The following is a 21,082-nucleotide window of genomic DNA, read 5'->3' on the forward strand; positions in this document are numbered from 1 at the left end:
GGGACTAGTAGTTGTCTTTTTTCTCTATGAATGTGAGGGTGAGTGATAATTCTTTTACTTGAACACAGGAAGATGGCAAAGTAGCGGCAGGGCCAACTCAAATGCGGGCTTTGACTGAGGAGTTTGATTTGAAACATGACAGGTGAAATAAGCATGTGAGAACCCTAGTTTCCCTCAGTTCAACATTGTTAGCCCTACTAATTATTTGCCACTCGACATTGTTGATTGACCTTGTGATCCATTTGAATGACTAGAACAAGATGTTCTGTTTACTGTGATGACAAGGACTCCAAATTTTTTACCAACCTTACTAATGTGTTTGGACTTTGGAGGCCCTAACCAATTAATGAACCAAATTAGTAAAATGATCTTTGTAGGTGGAACCTGGGTTTTTGTTGAAAGCATTTTGAGAGAGAAGCATAATCATTGCATTTTGAGAGAGAAAGAGTGTTGTGCTTCTTGAGAAGATTCAGTTGTAGAAGAAAGCCTACATATGGGGAAGACTATTAGGGGGTGGGGGTGGGGGTGGGGGTGGGGTTGGGGGAATAATGTAGAAGAGGTTCAGCTAAGAACCACTCTACAGTAGGATCGATAAACCCATAAATCCAAAATAGAAACAAGAGGCAGAATTAGAAAGTATATGAAATCAACCAAACCAGCCAAAGGAATTCTTCCAGTTTTGGATCGAATGATGCTTGTATAGGGTAGAAACACTGCTGAAAGTTTCAATTGATTCTCATGGTTGAGATGGAAGATATGACAGCAATTCCCAAAATAGAAACAAATTCTCTGCAGGCCAAACTAGCCATGTGATGGTGATCAAACTTGGATCAAGTGTAGGTTCCATGGAGAGAGGGCTCTGCTGCAAGTTTGATGAAGTTCTGATGGCTAGAAATGAAGTTATGGGGGTGGAATGAAAATAGAAGGTTTGTGGAATTTGGGAGTTTCAGGCTGTGGAATGAGGTGGGAGTGACAATCGAGTGGAGGGAATGAAAGGGGGAAAACAGTGTTTCAAAACCCAGCAGGGTTGGTGGACAATGGGAGGTGTTATGGAATTGGAAGGTTGCAGACGAGAGTTGCAGAGATGCAGCAACAGCCCCCAATCGAAGGTACAGTCAGTAGCAGCAATAACAATGAAGAAAGGATGTCTCCAGCAACAGCAGCAGCTGCAGCAGCAACACCCGATTGGTTTTCTGGGCAGGGGAAAGACCACAGCAACCTTGGCTCAATGGAGATGACAGAGATTGGAGAAAGGTGATAATGGAGGGATTGGGATAGATGGATTTAGCTCTCCCCGCAAGGCTCCTTCAGCCCTTGCTCTCTCAGCTAGTGAGCCAGGCCCTCTGCCCTTCAAGGTTCACAAGCAAACTTGAGAATAATCATGCTTGCAGCAGGAAAATAACTTTCATTCATCATAATCAAATCGTGGGGATGGCTATATCAGCCTTACCAATAAATAGAAGCAATACTTGCTTCCCAAGAAAAGACAGAAATAGAAATTAACTTATTGACTCAATCTTAAGAATTAGAAACTACTCTAATTAACTAGGACTGATATAAAAAATGGAAATATAATAAAATCTTCAAAATCTTCTGAAGTCTTTAAATCTCCTTGTGGGACCCGGTTGGATGACTTAATTGTTGCAGCCGAAATCTCCAGCCTGTGGTCCTCATGTGAACTGATTAGCTTTAGAAGAATGACTAAATTTCCCTTCACTTGCGGACTTGTATAACTAATACTTAAGACTAATCTGCCCCCACAAATTTTCAAGGAATATTCTCACCAAGCCAAAAATAAGGGCTGTGATACTGTTCACGTGAACAGTGTTTGGCCTCTTCTTCTTCAGCTTTTGATCTACATCAGGGAGACAAACAGGTTGATTAACTATTTAATTTTAGAATCTGTAAATCATTAGGTTAGCTGTGTGATACTTTTAGGTGTAGAACATCCATTGGTAAATACGTCTGGTTCATTAATTATGGTCTAGCTATTTGGCTTCTCTCGTTCATATCATTTGCTATTTCAAGAAATAACAATGTTATTAATGAGTGAAATAGAATTCTGCCAGTGTTTTTTCTACTAGTCCCAAGCCCAGATAAAGGAGGAGCGTTGGTGCGTCACGTAGGCAGCTGGCACCAAAAAACCTTTAGCCAAACCATTTTTATATGGATCCTAGAACCTTATATTTTTGACCTTATGCTAGGGCGTCCCCTTGAAGCAATGCGATACACTTTGACCTGAGTGTAGTAAATAGTAAGCAAGGGTTAGCTATTGCGCCCCCTAGAAGTGTCGCGCCGCGTTGGCACCCGGATGCAGTGAAAAGTAGGTAAGACTTAAGAGTACTCGTACTATGAACAAGTGTGGGTAAAGATGCTACTCCAAAAGCATAGGGTTAGATTAGCATCTTGGAACATAGGATCCTTGACGGGTAAGAGCCTAGAATTGATAGATGTTATGAGGAGGAGGATTAACATAGCTTGTATTCAAGAGACTAGATGGAAGGGTAAAAAAGCTAAGGAGTTGGATGACTTTAAACTTTGGTATACGGGGGGATAAAAATAATAGAAGTGGATTGGGCATAGGAGTGGATAAGGATTTAAAAAATGATATGGTGGATGTTAAAAGTGATGTAGGAGCATTGCAAGCAAAGAGGACCAAGGGTCAGCCCCCTGGCTGGTGCAACGTGACCTGACACCCTTTAAATTCCAGCCTAGCCAGCCCCTTCACCTCCCAATTTATGGGCTATGGATGTTTGAATCTTTCTCTCCCCAAGGCTCCTTATGTGATGAATGAGTTGTTGGACTCTTCAACTTCTCAAGGCCTCTTTGTTTGTGTTTTTCCTAGAAGTAGTTATTGTGTTTGGAAGCCTCCCCCCATCTCTTGGGAATTCCAAAACACCATTTAATGTTTTAGTTGTTCATGTATCCAGCCTTGGGAATTCTTCCCTTTGTTTGGGAATTGCAAATGTTGACTAGGATGTAATCAATTGAGGTTCAGCTTCCTTCATCTATAAATTAAAATCATTGGTGAGCTCTCAATCATCCAAGAAAAATATGAAATATGACTGCTCCTTTTGTGAGAGTTTTTCCTTGTGAGGTGCAAAAAGGTTTGTGAGACTCAAGCGGGATCAAGGTGGGACTCCTTCGATCGTGACCTCGGTGGGACTCTGACGGTTGGCAACCAGTGGGACTCTAGGCTGCACCTATCCAACTATCCATCTACCATCAACAACCCTTCATAATGCACAACCTGACTCTTCACGTTCCACCTTCAAATACGTCTGCTTTCTTCTTCTCTTCAAAGCCTCACCCTTCATCTTCAAGTCTTATTAGCCTACCCTACTTTGGTCCTACACAGCCTGATTTTGATTTGGTTGCCCTCCAGAATTGATCCTGATGTGCAAATCCCTTAGGATCCGCCATCAAATTGGTATTAGTTGTCATGGGCTTTGTCTTTTCCTCTATTCGATTGTTCCTTTCCTTTTCTCTTTTTCTATATCAATAAAATTTCTTCTGCTTAGTTTTCAAGGCATCGTATAACATAGTTGTCAAGGCGTCGCCTAAGCGTCTAGGCGCTTTGGCCGACTTGGGCACCTTGGTCGCCTACTTGGTGTCGCCTTGCTTTGGTCAAGGCGGATTTTTGGGTGTCTAGGCAACTATTACCTTAGTGGTATCAAAACAGGTTTGGCCCTTATTTATGCAAATATCATTTAAGTAAATGTTTTTATATTTGTTATTTCATTTTACTTAACATGTTATTTCTAAATAAGCATATACCCCCTTTTTTTAATCCAATAAAAATAGTTAAAAAAAATCAAAAGGATAAAATGTCAATCCCCCAGTTCAAGAACAAAAACAGAATTTTCAGCGGTAGGTGAAATTTTCAATCTTCTAATGCTGGGGTTAAAATTCCATAAATCTTAATATGTTAAAACATTGCTAAAAACCAAAAGAGCGGTAAAATATTCATTTGTTTTGATATCTAAAAAATATTTTCATTCAGAACGATTTTGACAGCATTTACGCACACCAAATAAAGTTTGATTGGAACATAACTCCTTCAATATAAATCAAATTTAAGCAATCTTGGATTTGTTGTAAAACTTGTTTTGTGCTCTTTCTAAAACAAAAATTCTCATGTAAAAATAAATTCATTTGACCAGTCAAACTTCTTAGAGAATAAGAACATTTCTCAAAATTGAGAGCAGTTTAATTACTTATAGATAAGATCATATGTTCTAAGAACAGTACAAACCAAATGTGAGACTAGGCATACCAGGAAAATGACCAATTCCAAGAACAGTATAAACCAAATGTTTGTTTTGATTGTTTCAAACTTCCAATAGCTTGCTTCTTCAGTTTTGCAGTCTTCTAGTTCTATTCTGATTTTTAATGGCTTGATGTGGCTTAATATTGATTTTTGATGACTTGATGTGACTTAATGTGGCTTAATGTCGATTTGTGATGACTTGATGTTGCTTATTGTGGATTTTTGATGATATAAGGTATATACTGTAGTATACTAAATAATGTTAGAAAAGACAGAAAATAACAAATAACACTTGGGCGCCTTGTCGCCTAAGCGCTTAAGCACCCCTCCACTGCCTGCGGCATGGAAAAAGAACTCGGTTGAAATTGACCGAAACCACCGAGATACCTTGGTTTCGCAAGAAACTGAGACGAGTTAAGTAGGGAGTTTTTAATAGTTCATGGTTTTGACATGGTTTCAACCATGTTTCGACCATATTTTGCCGGTTTCGACCATGTTTCGACCATATTTTGCCAGTTTTGACCTGAATACCTATATAAGTGTCACTTACCCCATCGAAACTTGAGGAAACCTAGATGGGAACCAGGACAAGCACTTATTATGCTAGAAACTAGGCCAAGCACTTATTTATGCCTAATACCATTTAAGTATATGAATATTTACTTAAGATATTATTCATAAATAAGCAAATACCCCCCTATTTGAATCCAATAAAAATAGTTAAAAAATAAATTCCAAAAGGATAAAAAGTCAACCTCTCAGTTCAGGAACAAAAATTGGATTTTCGGCCGTAACTGCAATTTTTATATTTTCTAATGTTGGGGTTTTTCTCAATTCTATAAATTCCATAAATCTTAATATGGTAAAACATTGCTAAAAACCAAAAGTGCGGTAAAATATTCATTTATTTTGACATTTAATAAATTATTTTCATTCAGAGCCATTTTGACAGCATTTGCGCATACCAAATTCACTTTGACCGGAACATAACTCCTTCAATATAAATCAGATTTAAGCAATCTTGGATTTGTTACAAAACTTTGTAACAAATCCAAGATTGCTTAAATCTGATTTATATTGAATGAGTTATGTTCTGGTCAAAGTTAATTTGGTGTGCGCCATAGTTGTTAAGGCGCCTAGGCGAATCTAGGCGTGCGAGCAGGTTAAAAGCAAGTCGACACCAATAAGGCACCGACTAGGCGACATCAAAATTCAAGGCAAGAGCAAGGCGCCTAGGCGTTATCGACTAGGCAACGCCTTGACAACTTTGGTGTGCGTGCATGCTATCAAAATGGCTCTGAATGAAAATACTTTATTAAACATCAAAAGAAATGAATATTTTACCGCACTTTTGGTTTTTAGCAATGTTTTACCATATTAAGATTTATGGAATTTATAGTTTTGAGAAAAACTCCAGCATTAGAAAGTTGAAAATTTCACCTACTGCCGAGAATCCAGTTTTTATTCTTGAACTGGGGGGTTAACTTTTTATCCTTTTGGAATTTTATTTTTTAACTATTTTTATTATTGGATTCAAATAGGGGGTATTTGCTCATTTATGAATAAAATCATAAGTTTACTTAAATGATATTAGGCATAAATAAATGTCTGTCTTGGCAGCTATGATTCTCAGTACACTGTGTGTACACTAGTAAACATGGGTAAAAAACCACAAATACCATTTTGAGTGTTTTTTTATATAGTTCATGCATTGTGTTTAGAATGTCAATAATAGGCTGTATACAAAAAATCGGATAAAAAAAAAGCATTTCTGGGCCTCCAAACCATCAGCTCGAGTTGGTTGGGGGAAAAAGCACAGGTTTTGACCATATCTCGGTTCGAAACTTTGTCGAAACCCGAGTTTTAGAAACATTATATATACAAAACATTCACAAGTTTATTTATACACTGGTGGCTATAAATATTTAGAGTCTGGTACATGTCAAAAAGATTAATTACATAGCTGTTTAAGTTACATACAAACATATACATCTGTTCCATCATCCACATACTATTAAGAGTCCAAAATAAGTGTTGTCCTCAAAATAGCTTCCAGATATTCTAAATCCCAAACCAGGCTCTCCACCCTCGAATCCTGTAGTTGTAAATTCTTCTCTCCATTCTCTTCATCTAAAAATCATCAACTCATATAGGGGGAGCTTACGCCCAGTGAGGTACACATGATCATATATACAAAAGCATTCAAACCAATAAATAGAGTAGAGACAAATGACAAAGCATAGAGTTTCATTCTTTATTTAGTTAGGTCTGGTCTTGGCCATTTAGTGAACTACCGTAGTGCACAATCTGTTGAGGGTGGTAGTCGACCTCGTATCATTATTCTATTCGTGTTCCCAAGCACTGCAACCCTTAGGAGGATGATACGGTGAGTATTATAGATGCACTCTACTCCCATGTGTCCAGGCATCGGAGCCCTGGGGGAGGACCTCTCGTCTATTTAAACATCATTCTAGACTTATCTACTCCCATGTATCTAGGCACCGGAGCCTTGGGGGAGGACAAGCTCTAGATCACAACATCTACTAGTCTTACTATCTCCTTGTTCTAGGCACTGGAGCCCTGGGGAGGGTAAGCACTAGTTACATAAGTAGGCCACATCTACACCTTGTTCCAAGCACTGAAGCCCTGGGATGGATGTGGTCCTACTCATCATAAGGCCCTTGTCCAGTATGTAACCCCCTACTGGAAAAGGGTGGTAGCCACAGGGTATTTTACACATTACCATAACCATGCATACATGCTTCTTTTTCATTCATGGTTTTTTTTTTCTTCCTCCTCTTTCTTTCTCTTTCATTTCATATTCATTTCTTACTTTCATTAGACATAGCATATAACATCATTCCCAAAAAATACATAGGTCATTTGCATAGCACATAACAAAACTCATTCCACATTCTTCCAACATATGCATTCTATCAATTCATATAACCTTTCCATAAGCTACATCATTAATCATCCATATACTAAGTTACTAACTTCTGTAGCATTCAAATTAGTAAATGCAATAACACTCAAAAATCAAACAGTATTAATTCACTTTTATCACATAGCATTCATAGTTTCATACATTGTAATATAATACAGAGTCAACAAATATATCGAATAACCAGGTCCTCAACCCTTCGGTTACCGTGGTTGTTTTCTTCGCCATAATGTCAGTTCAATGACGGTGAAGGAAATAGGATCTGAGAAGTTAATAAGGGGATCTCTGTAAAGCAAGGGGCAAAGCTTCTACAACTGCTTTCCCCTCATGTAGTCGTCAGCCTTCCCCATCCCCTCCCCTTCGTCACTTCTGGCTAAGCATCTTTCGGCGGAGGAAAGGTGGCGACTAGTCGCTTCTGGCGAAGCAGCGAGTTCATGAGCAAGTGCCTGAACGAGCCAGCGAGCAGCGAGCGTTCATAGTTTCATACATTGTAATATAATACAGAGTCATGTTTCGCTCACCTTGTGATGTAAATCGGCTGCCTAAAACCAGCCACAGGTGTAGGGATTCTTCCCTACACCAGCAGTAGTGTTGGTATAAGGTAGGTGTAGGGTTCTTCCCTACACCAGCAAAAATCGTGGGATTAGGTTATTACTTGGTCTTTTATTTGAAGTTGTAATCCTAATTGGATTCTTAGTTTAACTTTTGAATCCTAATTAGGAGTCCTAGTTCTATTTTGAGTCCTAGTTTAAGTTTTTTTTTTCTTGCTATTCAGCCATGATACTATAAATATGTAAGAGCTTTTGAAACCCCCCACGAATTAATAAATACAGAATTTTCTTTAGTGCAATTGTGAATGGAAGGGTGAGACTCCCATCCTTATACTCGATCCCCTCCCTCTCCATTCTTCTTCTCTTTCTTCTTCAAAGTACTGTTCACTCTATGTTGGTGTACTGCTCAATTTTAATTCTTTGCTGGTTCAAGAACATCAACAACAGATCTGATAGCAAGTTTATGCCATCCAAGAGGGTTATTCGATCACTGTTTGCAGCAGATTTAGATCACAGTTCTGTTGGGAATTTGGGTTTCTCCATTGAAGCTCGATCTGCCTGTCATTCAAAGCACTGCTGCTGCAACTTCTAAGTTTTATTTCAAGTTATTCAATCTGGGTTTGGAGCACAGCCTGCAAGCATTATCTTGTCTTCTCATTTTAGATCTGATATTCAATTGGTTACTGGTTTGTCTGAAACCCTAAGGTCGTGTTTGGTTGAAGGTGTCGGACGAGTCAGATCCTGTCGAGTCTGGATTCTGTTTTTTTTTTGGTCCTGTTTGGTTTCTCGGAACACGGAACACCGTGTTCGAATCCTCAGATCCATGCGAGTCCACATTTAAGGTTAAATTGAGAAACCAATAAAATTCACCCCAAGGGGTGAATTCAGCCAGGAAGCCACACAAGTCCACCTATCGAGACCGAAACTTTCCAAAACCCGTCGTTCGCGTAGGTCTCCTTCAACCTCTCCAGGAATCTATCACCCTAACCTCAAGAGATCGCCTTCAAACTCCGGATCAAGGCTTTCAAGCTTGTCTGCAACCTCCTCTTTACATCATTCAAGCTCACCTGCGTACCTCCTGGAGATTCCTCTCTCGCTAGCAACCTCCTCCTCTGTGTTCAAGCTTGCTTGTGAATCCAAGCCCTTTCTTCTCTATTTGCAAACCGAATAACCAGTAGGTAACTTCATCTTCATCTTCTTCTACTCCCATCCCCCCCCCCCCCCCCAAATTTTTTTTAAAACTTCCATTATGAAAAACTCCTAATTTTTTCCATTAAGGATAAAACCCGAAAAATTGGGTTTGCTGTTCCGGTGGGTTCTGATTCTCTTTTTGGTTTTATGTTCCATTCGATCTACAGACATTCTTGTTTACTCTACTTGTGTGAGTGAGAAATGGATTGATGTGCTCTCTCTCTCTCTCTCTCTCTCTCTCTGCTTCTTATCTACGTTAATCTCTTTGGTTGGTTGAAGACTTAGGGTAACCAAACAGTTTTATACATGGATTCAGGATGATTCCATCTAACAGACTCAGGGTAACCAAACAGTTTTTTTTTTTTCTCAACTACAAATTCACATGAAACAGATTCGTATAAAGCAGATCCAAAATCAGAATTTGACTCGTCTGACACCTTCAACCAAACACGACCTAAGTTTCTATTTTCATTCTTCTACTTTCTAAATATGTGATTTCACCATAACTTCACGTCAGACTATCAAAATCCACCCAAACTTGGACCGAATCTCCCTCACACCTCGTGGGAAACTCGATCTTTGTTAGAGCCCCAACAGACAACCCTAAACCCTAGATTCCATCATTATTCTCTCTCCAGAAACCTAGAAACCTTACCCTAAATTGCTGCAATTCAATTCCAGCATACTTTCCCCTCATTAAAACTTAACGTAGCCTTCACTGATAGATTCCCCTGCATCAACTTAGCCTAACCCTACCATCAAACCCTAGGTTCCATTAAACCCTAACCCTAATTTGACCAAAACCCCAATTTTGACCTACCCGATTTACCAGTTCATAGCAGATCCTGGTTACTGGCTCGTAGTTGGATTATCTACCAATCTAGGACTACATCACCTTTCTTACAGCAATCGATTAACTCGAGCTAATTACACGAATCTTCCAATAGTTTCTAACACCTTATCAATCTCCCAAGACCCTTTGATTAGGGTACTTAATGGAGAAGGGGTTCAAGTAAGAACCCCTTCTACATTATTTGGTATCAGAGCCAGGTTTCTCAACCGTTCATCCACACAAGGATAAAAAACTCAGTTGCACTCAAGGCAAACTCATATTCATTCATCTGCTTAAAATCGTGGGGAATGGCTACAATAGCCTTACAATTAATACAGGGCTATGCTTACACCTCAAGTTAAAGGAAAATAGAAACTACTAAAAATAGAAACCTAATGACAATAGAAACTAGGCTTTATAGTTCAGGCAACATGCAAGGTAAAAAATTAGAAACTAAGTCTAATTAAAATAGAAACTTAAGCCTACTTTCTAAATGTAAAATTAGAAACTAAACTAAACTTTTAAATTCGCACACATAGACAAAATGGACCCTTCTAAAAAGTCTTCACATGATCTGGTCTTGGGCCCCATAGGATCTTCTAATAATATTCCACCAAGGCAAAATAAGGGGCTGTGACACTGTTCACGTGAACAGTGTTTTGGACTCTTTTTCTTCATGTTTTGTCCGACATCAGTACTTACTTCCTTAAAAAAAACACATTTTTATTATTAATTCTAATATTAGATTAGCCATATATCAGATTCCAAATTAAAATGACAATCTTTAAATTCAGCGACTTACCTTGTTTCATTGTAAGCTTTGAAACCTCTCTGCAACTCCTATATTCCAGCAGTTTAAATACTCAACCTTAGCCTCAAATGATGTATGATCCTTCAATTTTAATCAATAGACTAATTACCTCATTGAATCAACACTCTTATCATTAATTCATCCAACTAAAAATTTGTTCATACTTACCTTCATTAACCAGCTGCAACCCAGTTCGATTTCCTCTTAATTGTTGACAGATTCACTTTAGTCGCACTTAATTCATGGTATCCTCTTGATTCAATTCTTCAAATCTTCTTTGTTTTCTTTCGAATTAAAACTTCAAACCCTTCATTGCTCATCTCCGGATCTCATAGGTTAAGACAAACCCCTCAAATCATATGGCAGCCTTGTTAATATCAAAATCCTAAACAAAATCCAAGTCCCAGCATTAAAATTCTGGGTTAACATACCTCTAAAACAGAGTTTCAGAATTGAGTTCTGCACTCCACATCATCTTCTAACTTCCCCAACTATATACAAATTCCATTCCTAACCCAGATTTAATAATCCCAAGTAACATTGATTATATAACACACGTAACCATCATTACCTCAGTCAAAGCATCATTAGTGTCCAATTACTCAGCTGTTGAACACCTCAACACCACATGCTAGGTAGCTAAACCACCTAATGCCACCCACCAGCCTCTAATGGACAAGCTCCACCTCCTAAACCCCACTATCCTCATGCTGCCACTTCAGCTTCCACTAACATCATGGTATAGTGGTTGATGACATAAGCCCACCAAAGCTCTATTCATTTAGTATATAACTATAACTATATAACTATATAACTATATGTATGTATATACACACACACACACACACACACACACACACGCACGCACATACATACCATAGTGTACACATGACCTTAGTATATTATAATATTACAATAAAATCTTATAATATGTAAGACTTATATGAAAAATAATAAAATAATATGCTTTGCATTACAATAATATAAAATGCTATGTTACTCAATTAATATAGAATAATACACTTCCCAGTAAAATAATAAAAAAAATGATTAAAACAGAATTTAATACATTAACATAACTCATTTTACAATGCCATTGTCCATGCTGAAAATTACAACCATGCCACTGCTTATTTATATTAGTAAAATAATGCATATAAAATCATTAAAATAATAATAAAAACAGTAATGCACACCCACTATAATGCAAATATTATTTAAATATTCACAAAGACATTAAATATTCAAGCATATCTAAAATAACAATAAAATAATAATCATGACATGCATACGGGGTGTTACAAAATCTGCTCTGATGATTTCCCTTCACCAACCAAATATGCTTTCAATACTGCTCCTTCAGAACACCATGCCTTAAATACTGCTCCTTATGACAGTCTGATGACACCTCCCATCTTAGATGGCCCTGGTTTGCTTATCAAAGACCCGTCAAAATTCAGTTTGTCCAACCCATTTGGAAGGGGTCTAAGGAATTGTTTTTTCTTTTCCTTGGAATATTTGACCTAATGTACCTTCACTTCACCATTCCAATCACCACCATTTCTGAAGCAAACTCATTCGGGAACAGTCTAGCATTTCTTTAACCAAATACACCACAAACCTGCCAAGAGAGTAGCTTATGGCAGAAATTTCCATCTTCCTCCAAATGAGGTCTGCTGCCAGAACCCCAAGAGCCCCACCCATCATTTGGAAAAATTCCAATCCAGGTTAAACACAAAATGGAAATGGAATCATATCCTTTTGGAAAAGGAATACTTAAGAAACGTCCACCAATTCCCCATTCTCTTTGCACATGAAAACATATGAAGAGAGAAAAGGCAACACTTCTGGGGTTACAATGTTGTGCCTTGATGTAACTTGGCCAGGTCTGCCCTGGAATTAGCTTGATTTGTCTGGCTCAACCCAGCCCCAAAAGTTATGAGCTGCACTCAGGCTGACATTGTCCCAGCCACCTGTCTAACTATGAAGAATGAACATATGGTATAAATCGACCCATTTAAAAAGCATAAACATTGCAGCTTTAAGGGCGTAGCTTGTAATATTGTTTGACCCATCCTATATTAATAGCACCTATAATGTTATGTGGTATTGTGGTTGATAAAACCCTTTATGGGCCACTGAATCAGAGCTTGGCCTGCCTCTGCTATCTTCTGGGTCCAAGCCCAGACCTGACCTGAAAACTTGCGGGCTGGGTTGGCTCATCTCTGACCCTATGCCTCATGTTTGCGTGCACTATCAAGCTTGTTTTTATCAGAGGATGGAGACTATGTCCTTCGGTATTGGTTTCTCCTAATAATGATGTTGCGTGGCTTGGCTGGCAAGGTTGCAAACCCGTTCGGAGTCTACTTATGTGGGCGACTTTATGTTTCTTGGAAAACCATATTGGTGTCGTTGCATGGTCACTATATCTATGTTGTGCTTCTTTGGTCTGATTAACCTATCCTTAATAGTTTCCTTTCTTTGTTTTGACTTCTAAAACCTTGAAGATTCAATTCCCATGAATTTTTTGACATTCAAACTTTTATGTTTTTTTCTTCTCTGCAGCTCATTAAGAAGAGATGGTTCTGATTCAAGTGTTCAAAGATCTTGTATTGAGCCTGGAAATGCAGTGGGATCTGCATGTCCACAACCTGATCAGATCAGGAGGGGATCATCTGGTGTTGTGGGGTCAATGATGCTTTTGAACTCACACCAGATGATGCATGCGCCTTCTACCCAGGTTTTATTACATTCTGGACCATTATATCTTATGTTCTATTCTTCATAATATCTATAATATATCATCATATATCTCATTATTTTCTTGTAAAAAAATTATAGGATCCTCCAATTATGACGGAAGATATGCATGAAGAAAGACTCCGTGCAGTTGAAGCCCTTGGTGGTGCATTTGTAAGAATAGTCTCTCTTACCATTTGGATTATCAATTTCTTAAATTTCATGTGACTTAATTATCCTAGTATATGAATTAATCAGAAGTGTGGTGTCTATTTCTAAGGTTATCCCGCTATTACGACATAATAAGAGACTAGGTATCATAATTCAGTAAATATTAGATGCATTGGTGTTTCTGGATATTTGATTATTCTGATAGAATTTCTGTTACCTGATTGTAATATGCATTATGAGACGTCTACCTGAACCCAAACCATTTGTAATTTGGCAGGTTCAGGCAAATTTGAAGCTAACTCAAAGTTAATCAAAGCCTTTTGAACAATTGTCACCTTATCTAGTGGGTTTAAAAAAAAAAAGAGCATCTCAGTGCACGAGGCTCCTGCTACTGCAGGGTCTGGGAGGGGCAAATGTACGCAGCCTTATCTCCTCTTCACAGAGAGTCTGTTTCCAACTTTTTTCCATGTTTCGAACCCGCAATCTTGCAATAGCTCAACTAACAGTTGCAACCTTATCTAGTGGGTATAAATGTATAATCGAGTGGGTTGAGCATGGGTGCAATAACTGCTGGGTCCAGAGGGACCGTACCTGTTTAATAATCGGGTTTAAAATGGGCTAGGTTTGGATGGTTTAAGCCAGGTTAGGTTCAGAATTGCCATCTCTTGCCTCCTCGAGGCTTCAATTGTAGCAAAAGAGCTGTTTATCTCACTGAACCAGTATTGGAGAATGGTTGAACAAGATATCAATCTAGAGGAAAAGCTAGTCTCTTTGATGAGGTGATTCTAGCCTTTTGATGAATGCATTACATATTGGAGAATGCTGCACTTATATTTATCATGCAAGAAAGATTAAGGATTTCTCTGTTGTTTCTCTTTTGCTTTTGTCATTGTTTCATTTTCGTTTCTACTATCGTTTTTCTTTGCAACCACATTGCGTATTACTTCTCATTTCCCATGAATATTTTAGCCTGTATTCTCACTTTCTGCTGTTTACCTATTTCCAAAATCACTGATAGACTCCAGAAAGTGCCCCTTACCATTCAAATCGTATTATGCTAGATAATTTTGGCCTGTTGAATGTTGATTTACAATGACTTGCATTGTAGTTTTTGAAGTGCTTTGCTGCGTAGATTCACGTGATTACTAGTGGGCAGACCCCAAATGTGTATGCAAATGATATTTTTTGTTCTCCCTCCATAATGGCTATCCTGTTTGACAATATCCAAAATTTGAAGAGTTGTCGAAGTATTATAGACCCACTTATTTTCCAATATTTCCCTCCCTACTTTTTTTCCATATGGAGATTCTTCTTAGTTTTCAAAATACAAAATATGGTAGTAATGCAGTTCCAGGGTTCAGAAGACCCAAATCGGATTGCTTGTGGGCCCACTAAAACATGCAATAGCCAAATAGTAAGGAATGATGACAATTTTGTAAATATGTGGAAGTTTATATAATCAATGGCAGAATTGTAAATAAACAGAAGTTTATAATAGGATGACAGTATCGTAATATATCAGAAATTCCAAGGGGTAATTAGGCATGTATAGAAGAAGGGACACAAAGTGGATTACTATATATTAGATAGGGACAGATTTGGAAGTAATTATAGGGGATGTACTGGCTTTGAATAATAGGAAACATAAGGGTAATTTAAGAAAAGGGAGAGATATGGTGACAGTTAGAAAGTTGTCACCATCTTCTTCAACCTCACGATATGGGAAAGAAACCCAGCGGAAGACAAAGCAATTGCTACGGCACCCTAACCAAGACTTTGATTTCCTTGGGAATTTAAGGATAAGCTCCTGAATTCCTGGGCTGTCAACTCCAAACAACAGCAACCCCGAAGGCCAGGTAATTTAGTCAGATTGATATCCTGAAATCACAAGGGGCGGAAGGTATGGTTCTGGTTATGGTTGCAGGTTAGACTCTCACAATAGGGATATTCTTTGAAGACGAAACCCAACGGGTAGGTATGCCTACAGATGGGGAACTTATACCCAGAATACTAAGCACAATAGTTCAGGGATAAAGTAACCAACAAAGCTGGTTTTGGTTCAGTTTGGCAAAAAGGGACGTGAGAAAAATAATGATGAAGATGGAGGAGTAGAGAAAGATGAGAGAGGTTTAAAGAGAGAGAGGGAATAAAGATCGATATCCTGCAAAGAGTGCTACTGGTGTCGTTAGGGCAGAACAGTAATGGGAAAAGAACAGAAATAAGAAGGAAGAAGGAAATATCAGGGAAGGGAGAGAGAAATAGGGAGAAGGGGTCGCACCAACTGATTTGTACCAATCTGGTAACAAAACCCAAAATTTTCATTATTCAAATCTGAAACTGCAGGTTACAACCTTGTATTTAAAGAAATAAATAAAGACTCTCACCTAAGACTGGTAACTGAAATAAAGTCCTATCTAAAACTCTATCAATAGCAATAAAAGGAAATTATTAATAACTCAAACTCCTAATCGACCCAGTTTCAGATAAACCTAACTAATAAAACAAAAATTTCGTACTAAACCCAAAACTTAATTGGACCCAGTTCATCTTCATATGGATCCCCCAACGGGTTTGGCCCGGCTCATGGAACAGCTCCTGCATCTGGTAGTGAATTCATTAAAAGCCCATTACTTTGTTTGAATACTGGACAAATAATTTGGGACTGAGTAACAAGGAAAAGGGAAGTCATTTTGGTACACTCATAAAATGTAATGGCATTTGAAATTAATGAACGTACTAGCTTTCATAAGCTGAGAGAACTATGATCTACTTTCCACTGATTTCTGGTACTTTGCATTTAATTTTTTCCATATCGGTGGCAATTACATGCTAAGTAGTTATTTGGACAACTATTTTGTAACATCATTTGTCATGTATATGTTGGATTTTGATATTATTGTATCTGAATTGTATTACTTATACTTCCTACTATGGTTTTCAGTTGAAAGGTCACCGGATAAATTCTTGTGCATTTTTCCTTTTTTGACTAACCTACATTTTTTCATTACAGAGCTTCTCTGCGCAATTGGAGAGAGATATATTGTCTTCAGGTAATAAGCTTGAATTCTTGATTTGATGCTTTCCTTACTCACTGGTTATCCTTTTAATTTATTTTTGGTATTTTTTTGTATAACTTTTTGTTAAGACAAGAATGAAATATAATCCAGTATTGTCATTCTGGGTAGTCGGAAAAGAACACTCATTAACCGGGAGATGTGTGAATGAGTATGCATAATGCGGCTGAGCAGATTTGGTATTATTGTATGAATGATTTGCAGGAAATTATGAAATGTTTCAGACAGAAAACTGCCTGATGGATTACATGTAATGGATGAAAGTCACAAAGCCATGACCTTAGTCTATATGATATTGACCAACTTTCTTGTGCTACGATCTTGGGCCGGTTCATCAAGCAATACCTTTAGGATCCAATGATGGAGGTTAGTAAAGGGATGGCAGTATGGTGGGTTTCGTATGGTTTTGGATTACTTGAATCTGACCTGCAAAACCAAAACACCCAGGATGAAGCAGGGCAGAACTAGATCATTTCTTCTAGTCAGCCACTGGACTAATTTCCCCTATTTATGTATTGAGCCAACATATGGTGCTAAGAATGTGGAGATACTCTATGAGTACTTCTTATAGGAAGACTAGAAAGAAGCAACTAAATGCCATTAAGTGGCATGGTTCATAGTGGATAAGCCCAAATTAGAGCACAGCAAGACTAGGCAGGAGCTTTGTTAGTTAAAAGGCGAGCAGAACAGCGTACCTGAATTAATTCGCCATTTGCTGTTTTGAGCTGATAGATATGGCAAACAATGGGTTCGGTTTAAGTAACCGTTTAAAACACATCACCTTTTTTTTAAATGAAAAAATGTACACTTACCCATCTTTGATTGTTCGACTAACCACCCCCCAAATCTTCATTCTCTTATTCCCTAAATTCTAATTCCTTCTTCGCCAATTCCCCCAAAACCCTTATTCCTCCAATCCTCCTCGCTTAGTCCCCCACTCCTTCGACTCCTTTTCTCGTGCTCTCCCTCCTCCATCTGTGGAGCCGAGCAACACCAGCGGTCAACTTTGAGTTTGGCAGTGACGCCGCGGGAAGAGGATTAGAAATCTGAAAACTCCCTCCCTCTTTCCATCTCAAACTGTTGGGTATTAAATTCTTTCGGTTTTGTTGTTATCAAGGATTTAAGTCTCGGTATCGGGTATCGTATCGGTCAGGCGATTTTAAGAGACGTATCGTATCGTATCGTATCATATCGGAGATACGTATCGATCGGTGCAGAAACGCATGAAAATGATCAAAATACACATGAAAATACACTTTTGGACACAAAAAACAATATAAACAAGCAATTTGTGTCATATATCATGCATATATACTAAGAATTGTGAATAATCAATAACCAGACAAGTGCAGCACTTTGAAATTGTTATAAAAGATTAAATGATGAAATTCTTTACATATAGAGTCACTCTATTGCCATGAAGAATGTCGGGGTGGATCAAAGTCATGTCCGTAAGGGTCTTTAACAATAGGAGCGACTAGGATGATGTTGTGTATCTGTCCGAACATAAGCACAACATCGAGCCCAGTCAAAATATCGATGGTAGTGACTCTCCCACTCATAGTAGAATCGTGTGTCTGCTCGGAGTGGCTAATGTCACGACAAGACTAGGTTGTGATTGTGCTTGATTCTCTCCGTATCCATAACTTCCATACCCTACGAAGCCCCATGTCCATAGCCAAGAAGAACGATGCATAATGCCCATGGCCTAATGAAGCACCAGCATAATCAGAACTAATGCTAAGTGACTCCATGCCACTCATAAGCACATCACTATCATATGGATTGTGGGAGCGCTTGGCAGGCTTGCCCTTATGCGGCTTCCGCGAGTAAGTCTTATGGCCAGCAGGCTCAGCACCATGATCCATATCTTGGGTAGTATGTGTGTATTCTGCCTCACATGTGAACTGAACCCCAGCACGATGTTGTGAAGCCTCATGGCCACCACCACTACCTCCAGCACCACCACTACCCCCAGCACCATGGCCACCACCACCACTACCATCATCATCATCGTCATCATCATCAACATGTTGTTGAGTTCCTCCATACGGATGACCTGACCTCGTCCTCCTGACTAAACCTTCTTCAGAGCTACTTTCATTTTCTTCAACATTAGGACAAGGATCTGGTGATGGTGGCTGTGTTGCATCCTCATCCATCTGTTGAATGATGCTCTCTATCACTGGATCAGGTTTGGTTGTCTGGCGATCCTCACTTAATTGATCCATTACCAATACCTTATCGGTATCTTCTATCCATGCTCTAACTGGATCTTCATCGTCAAGTAGGTGGTTGATGTCGATTGGGTTGACATCTACATCATCTCCTTCTCTTTCCAGCTCTAAATATTTAAGCTTCAGCTTCATGTTGTAATGGACATACACTAGCTTCTCCAACTTTGAATAACTGAGACGATTCCGGGGTTTGGTGTGTATCAACCCGAATGTACTCCAGTTACGTTCGCAGCCACTAGAGGATGCCGTCAGGGATAATACTCGAATTGCAATTCGGGTTAAGTGTGGAGCACTAGTACCCCCATAATTGAGCCACCAATCAACTGCACAATAATAAATGAAATATTAAAAGACAAAACCTTAAAACAAATTTTAAATGATATAATAAATTAGGTAAACCTAACTTACCTGGGCGTTGTGTGCTCCTAGCATGGATAGCCATTCTATCAGCAAAACCACGAGTGGCCTCCCCAAAATGCTTAGCCTAGAGAGGTATTAAAAAAATATATATATTAGTTCCACTTCCATCAATCACTCTATTCTTGGTTTCAATCATTTATACAACTAATTTAGTTCTAACCTCATCCATGGCAAGTGTGGCCTTCGCTACATCTGGCTCTATTCTGTTCACAACATTCCTTAGGGCACGCAATAGATCCGATCTACACCCTATATCATTGGAGTATTGGATATCCGGATTCAAATAATATGCTGCACATGGTTTGTAATGGATGGTTAGAAACCTAGAAATTCTAATAATAAATAAATAAATAGCAACTTAGTAACTACTAAGTGTTTAAAATGAAACCAAAGTCATATACTTATAAGATTACCTGCCCAATGAACATTTTGAACCAACATATTTTCCCATCGATCGGATATAATCTTCAAATACTTCTTGTTTGATGTTGGATTATTCTCATGTATTTTTCTCTTCACACATCCGATGGCATCTATCATCTTACCCATGGTCTGCTCTTTATCCCCATCAACCTCTCAAAGCAGACAAAAGAGTGGCATCATAACATTATAAAGTCGGCCCATTGCAGCCCAAAAATTTGAGGAGGTAACAAGATCTTGAACAAATCTCCCAATTTTAGACCTTGCATAATTGCTCGTCAACCACTCAGTAGAGGTGAACATCTGTAGCAGCCCATGCTTTTGGGAAATGAGGCTATCAATTGCAATGTAATTTGTTGCAAATCTTCTTGTTGCAGGCCTCACTAAATCCCCTTGTGTATAACTCCTCATCAATGCCAAAACCCAACTATGGTTGTAAATAAAGTTGGTGATTTTCCTTGCATTACCAACCAACTTTTGGACCTTGGGCAATTCTCCTATGTCCTTAAACATCAAATCTATGCAATGAGCTGCACATGGTGTCCAAAATAAATGTTGCCTCTTTAACATAAGCAACTGACCAGCTTTCTTGAAATTTGCTGCATTGTCAGTTACTACTTGGACAACATTTTCTTCTCCTATGTCCTCCACAACTTCATCCATTAACTTGTACAAGTAGTTGGCATCTTTGATTTCACTAGATGCATTGACCGACTTGTGGAAGATCGTCCTTCCATCACAGTAGATAAGAAAATTGATGATGGATAATCTTGTTGGTCCACTCCATCCATCACACATGATGGTCACTCCATATAGTGGCCACTTCTCCTTGAACCTCTCTACATACTCATGCACCTCTTGGGCAATATCATCCAAGTAAGGCCCAGCAATCTCATGAGGTGTGGGTGGCTTAACATTTTTCCCGCACCGCTGAATCTCCTTTACCATGGCCTTGAAGTGGGGATCTTTGGCCTTATGTGGTGGAATCATAGAACTGTGGAACCATCTGGAGATTGCTCTGCCTATCCTTTTACTAAGTGTTTTGGGTTGAAAGCTTTCTTCAATCCTCTGTTGGCTAGCATCCCTTGCTCTATAGACATTAGGATCCATGTCTCTGATATCTGGGCTCTTCTTTCTCTTACCCTTACCACTCTTTGTAAACCGGTCAAACATCCCCTTCACACTGGTTGCTCTACTAAGGCCAACAGGCTGCTTACCCTTACTTAGAGATGGACGACAAGAGGAGCCAACACCAATATCTACAGGGCCCTGGCTGGGTCGAGTTGATTGACTTCTAATCAATTGCTCAGCTCTCCATTGTTGCTCTTTTGCTTCATGTCTTGATTGTTTCATCGCCAATGCCAACTCTGGGTCCTCCTCTGCTTCCATATCCGATCCTTCATAATCTTCAAAATCTTCCAT

The 21,082-nt window shown here is 38.8% G+C and overlaps 1 protein-coding gene across 3 annotated transcripts in view; it reads left to right on the forward strand.

Annotated features, from left to right (window-relative positions):
- The window catches only part of LOC122671490 (rab3 GTPase-activating protein catalytic subunit), an 83,708-nt gene that overhangs the window by 44,089 nt on the left and 18,537 nt on the right, over positions 1 to 21,082 (forward strand). For all 3 annotated transcript variants that reach the window (XM_043868754.1, XM_043868737.1, XM_043868746.1), the window contains exons 15-18: positions 69 to 142; positions 13,165 to 13,339; positions 13,441 to 13,512; positions 16,520 to 16,559. In XM_043868754.1, the coding sequence (XP_043724689.1) occupies positions 69 to 142; positions 13,165 to 13,339; positions 13,441 to 13,512; positions 16,520 to 16,559 (361 nt within the window). The remainder of the gene's footprint in view (positions 1 to 68; positions 143 to 13,164; positions 13,340 to 13,440; positions 13,513 to 16,519; positions 16,560 to 21,082) is intronic.

The sequence above is a fragment of the Telopea speciosissima genome, chromosome 1, assembly GCF_018873765.1.
Source record: "Telopea speciosissima isolate NSW1024214 ecotype Mountain lineage chromosome 1, Tspe_v1, whole genome shotgun sequence".
NCBI lineage: Eukaryota > Viridiplantae > Streptophyta > Magnoliopsida > Proteales > Proteaceae > Telopea > Telopea speciosissima.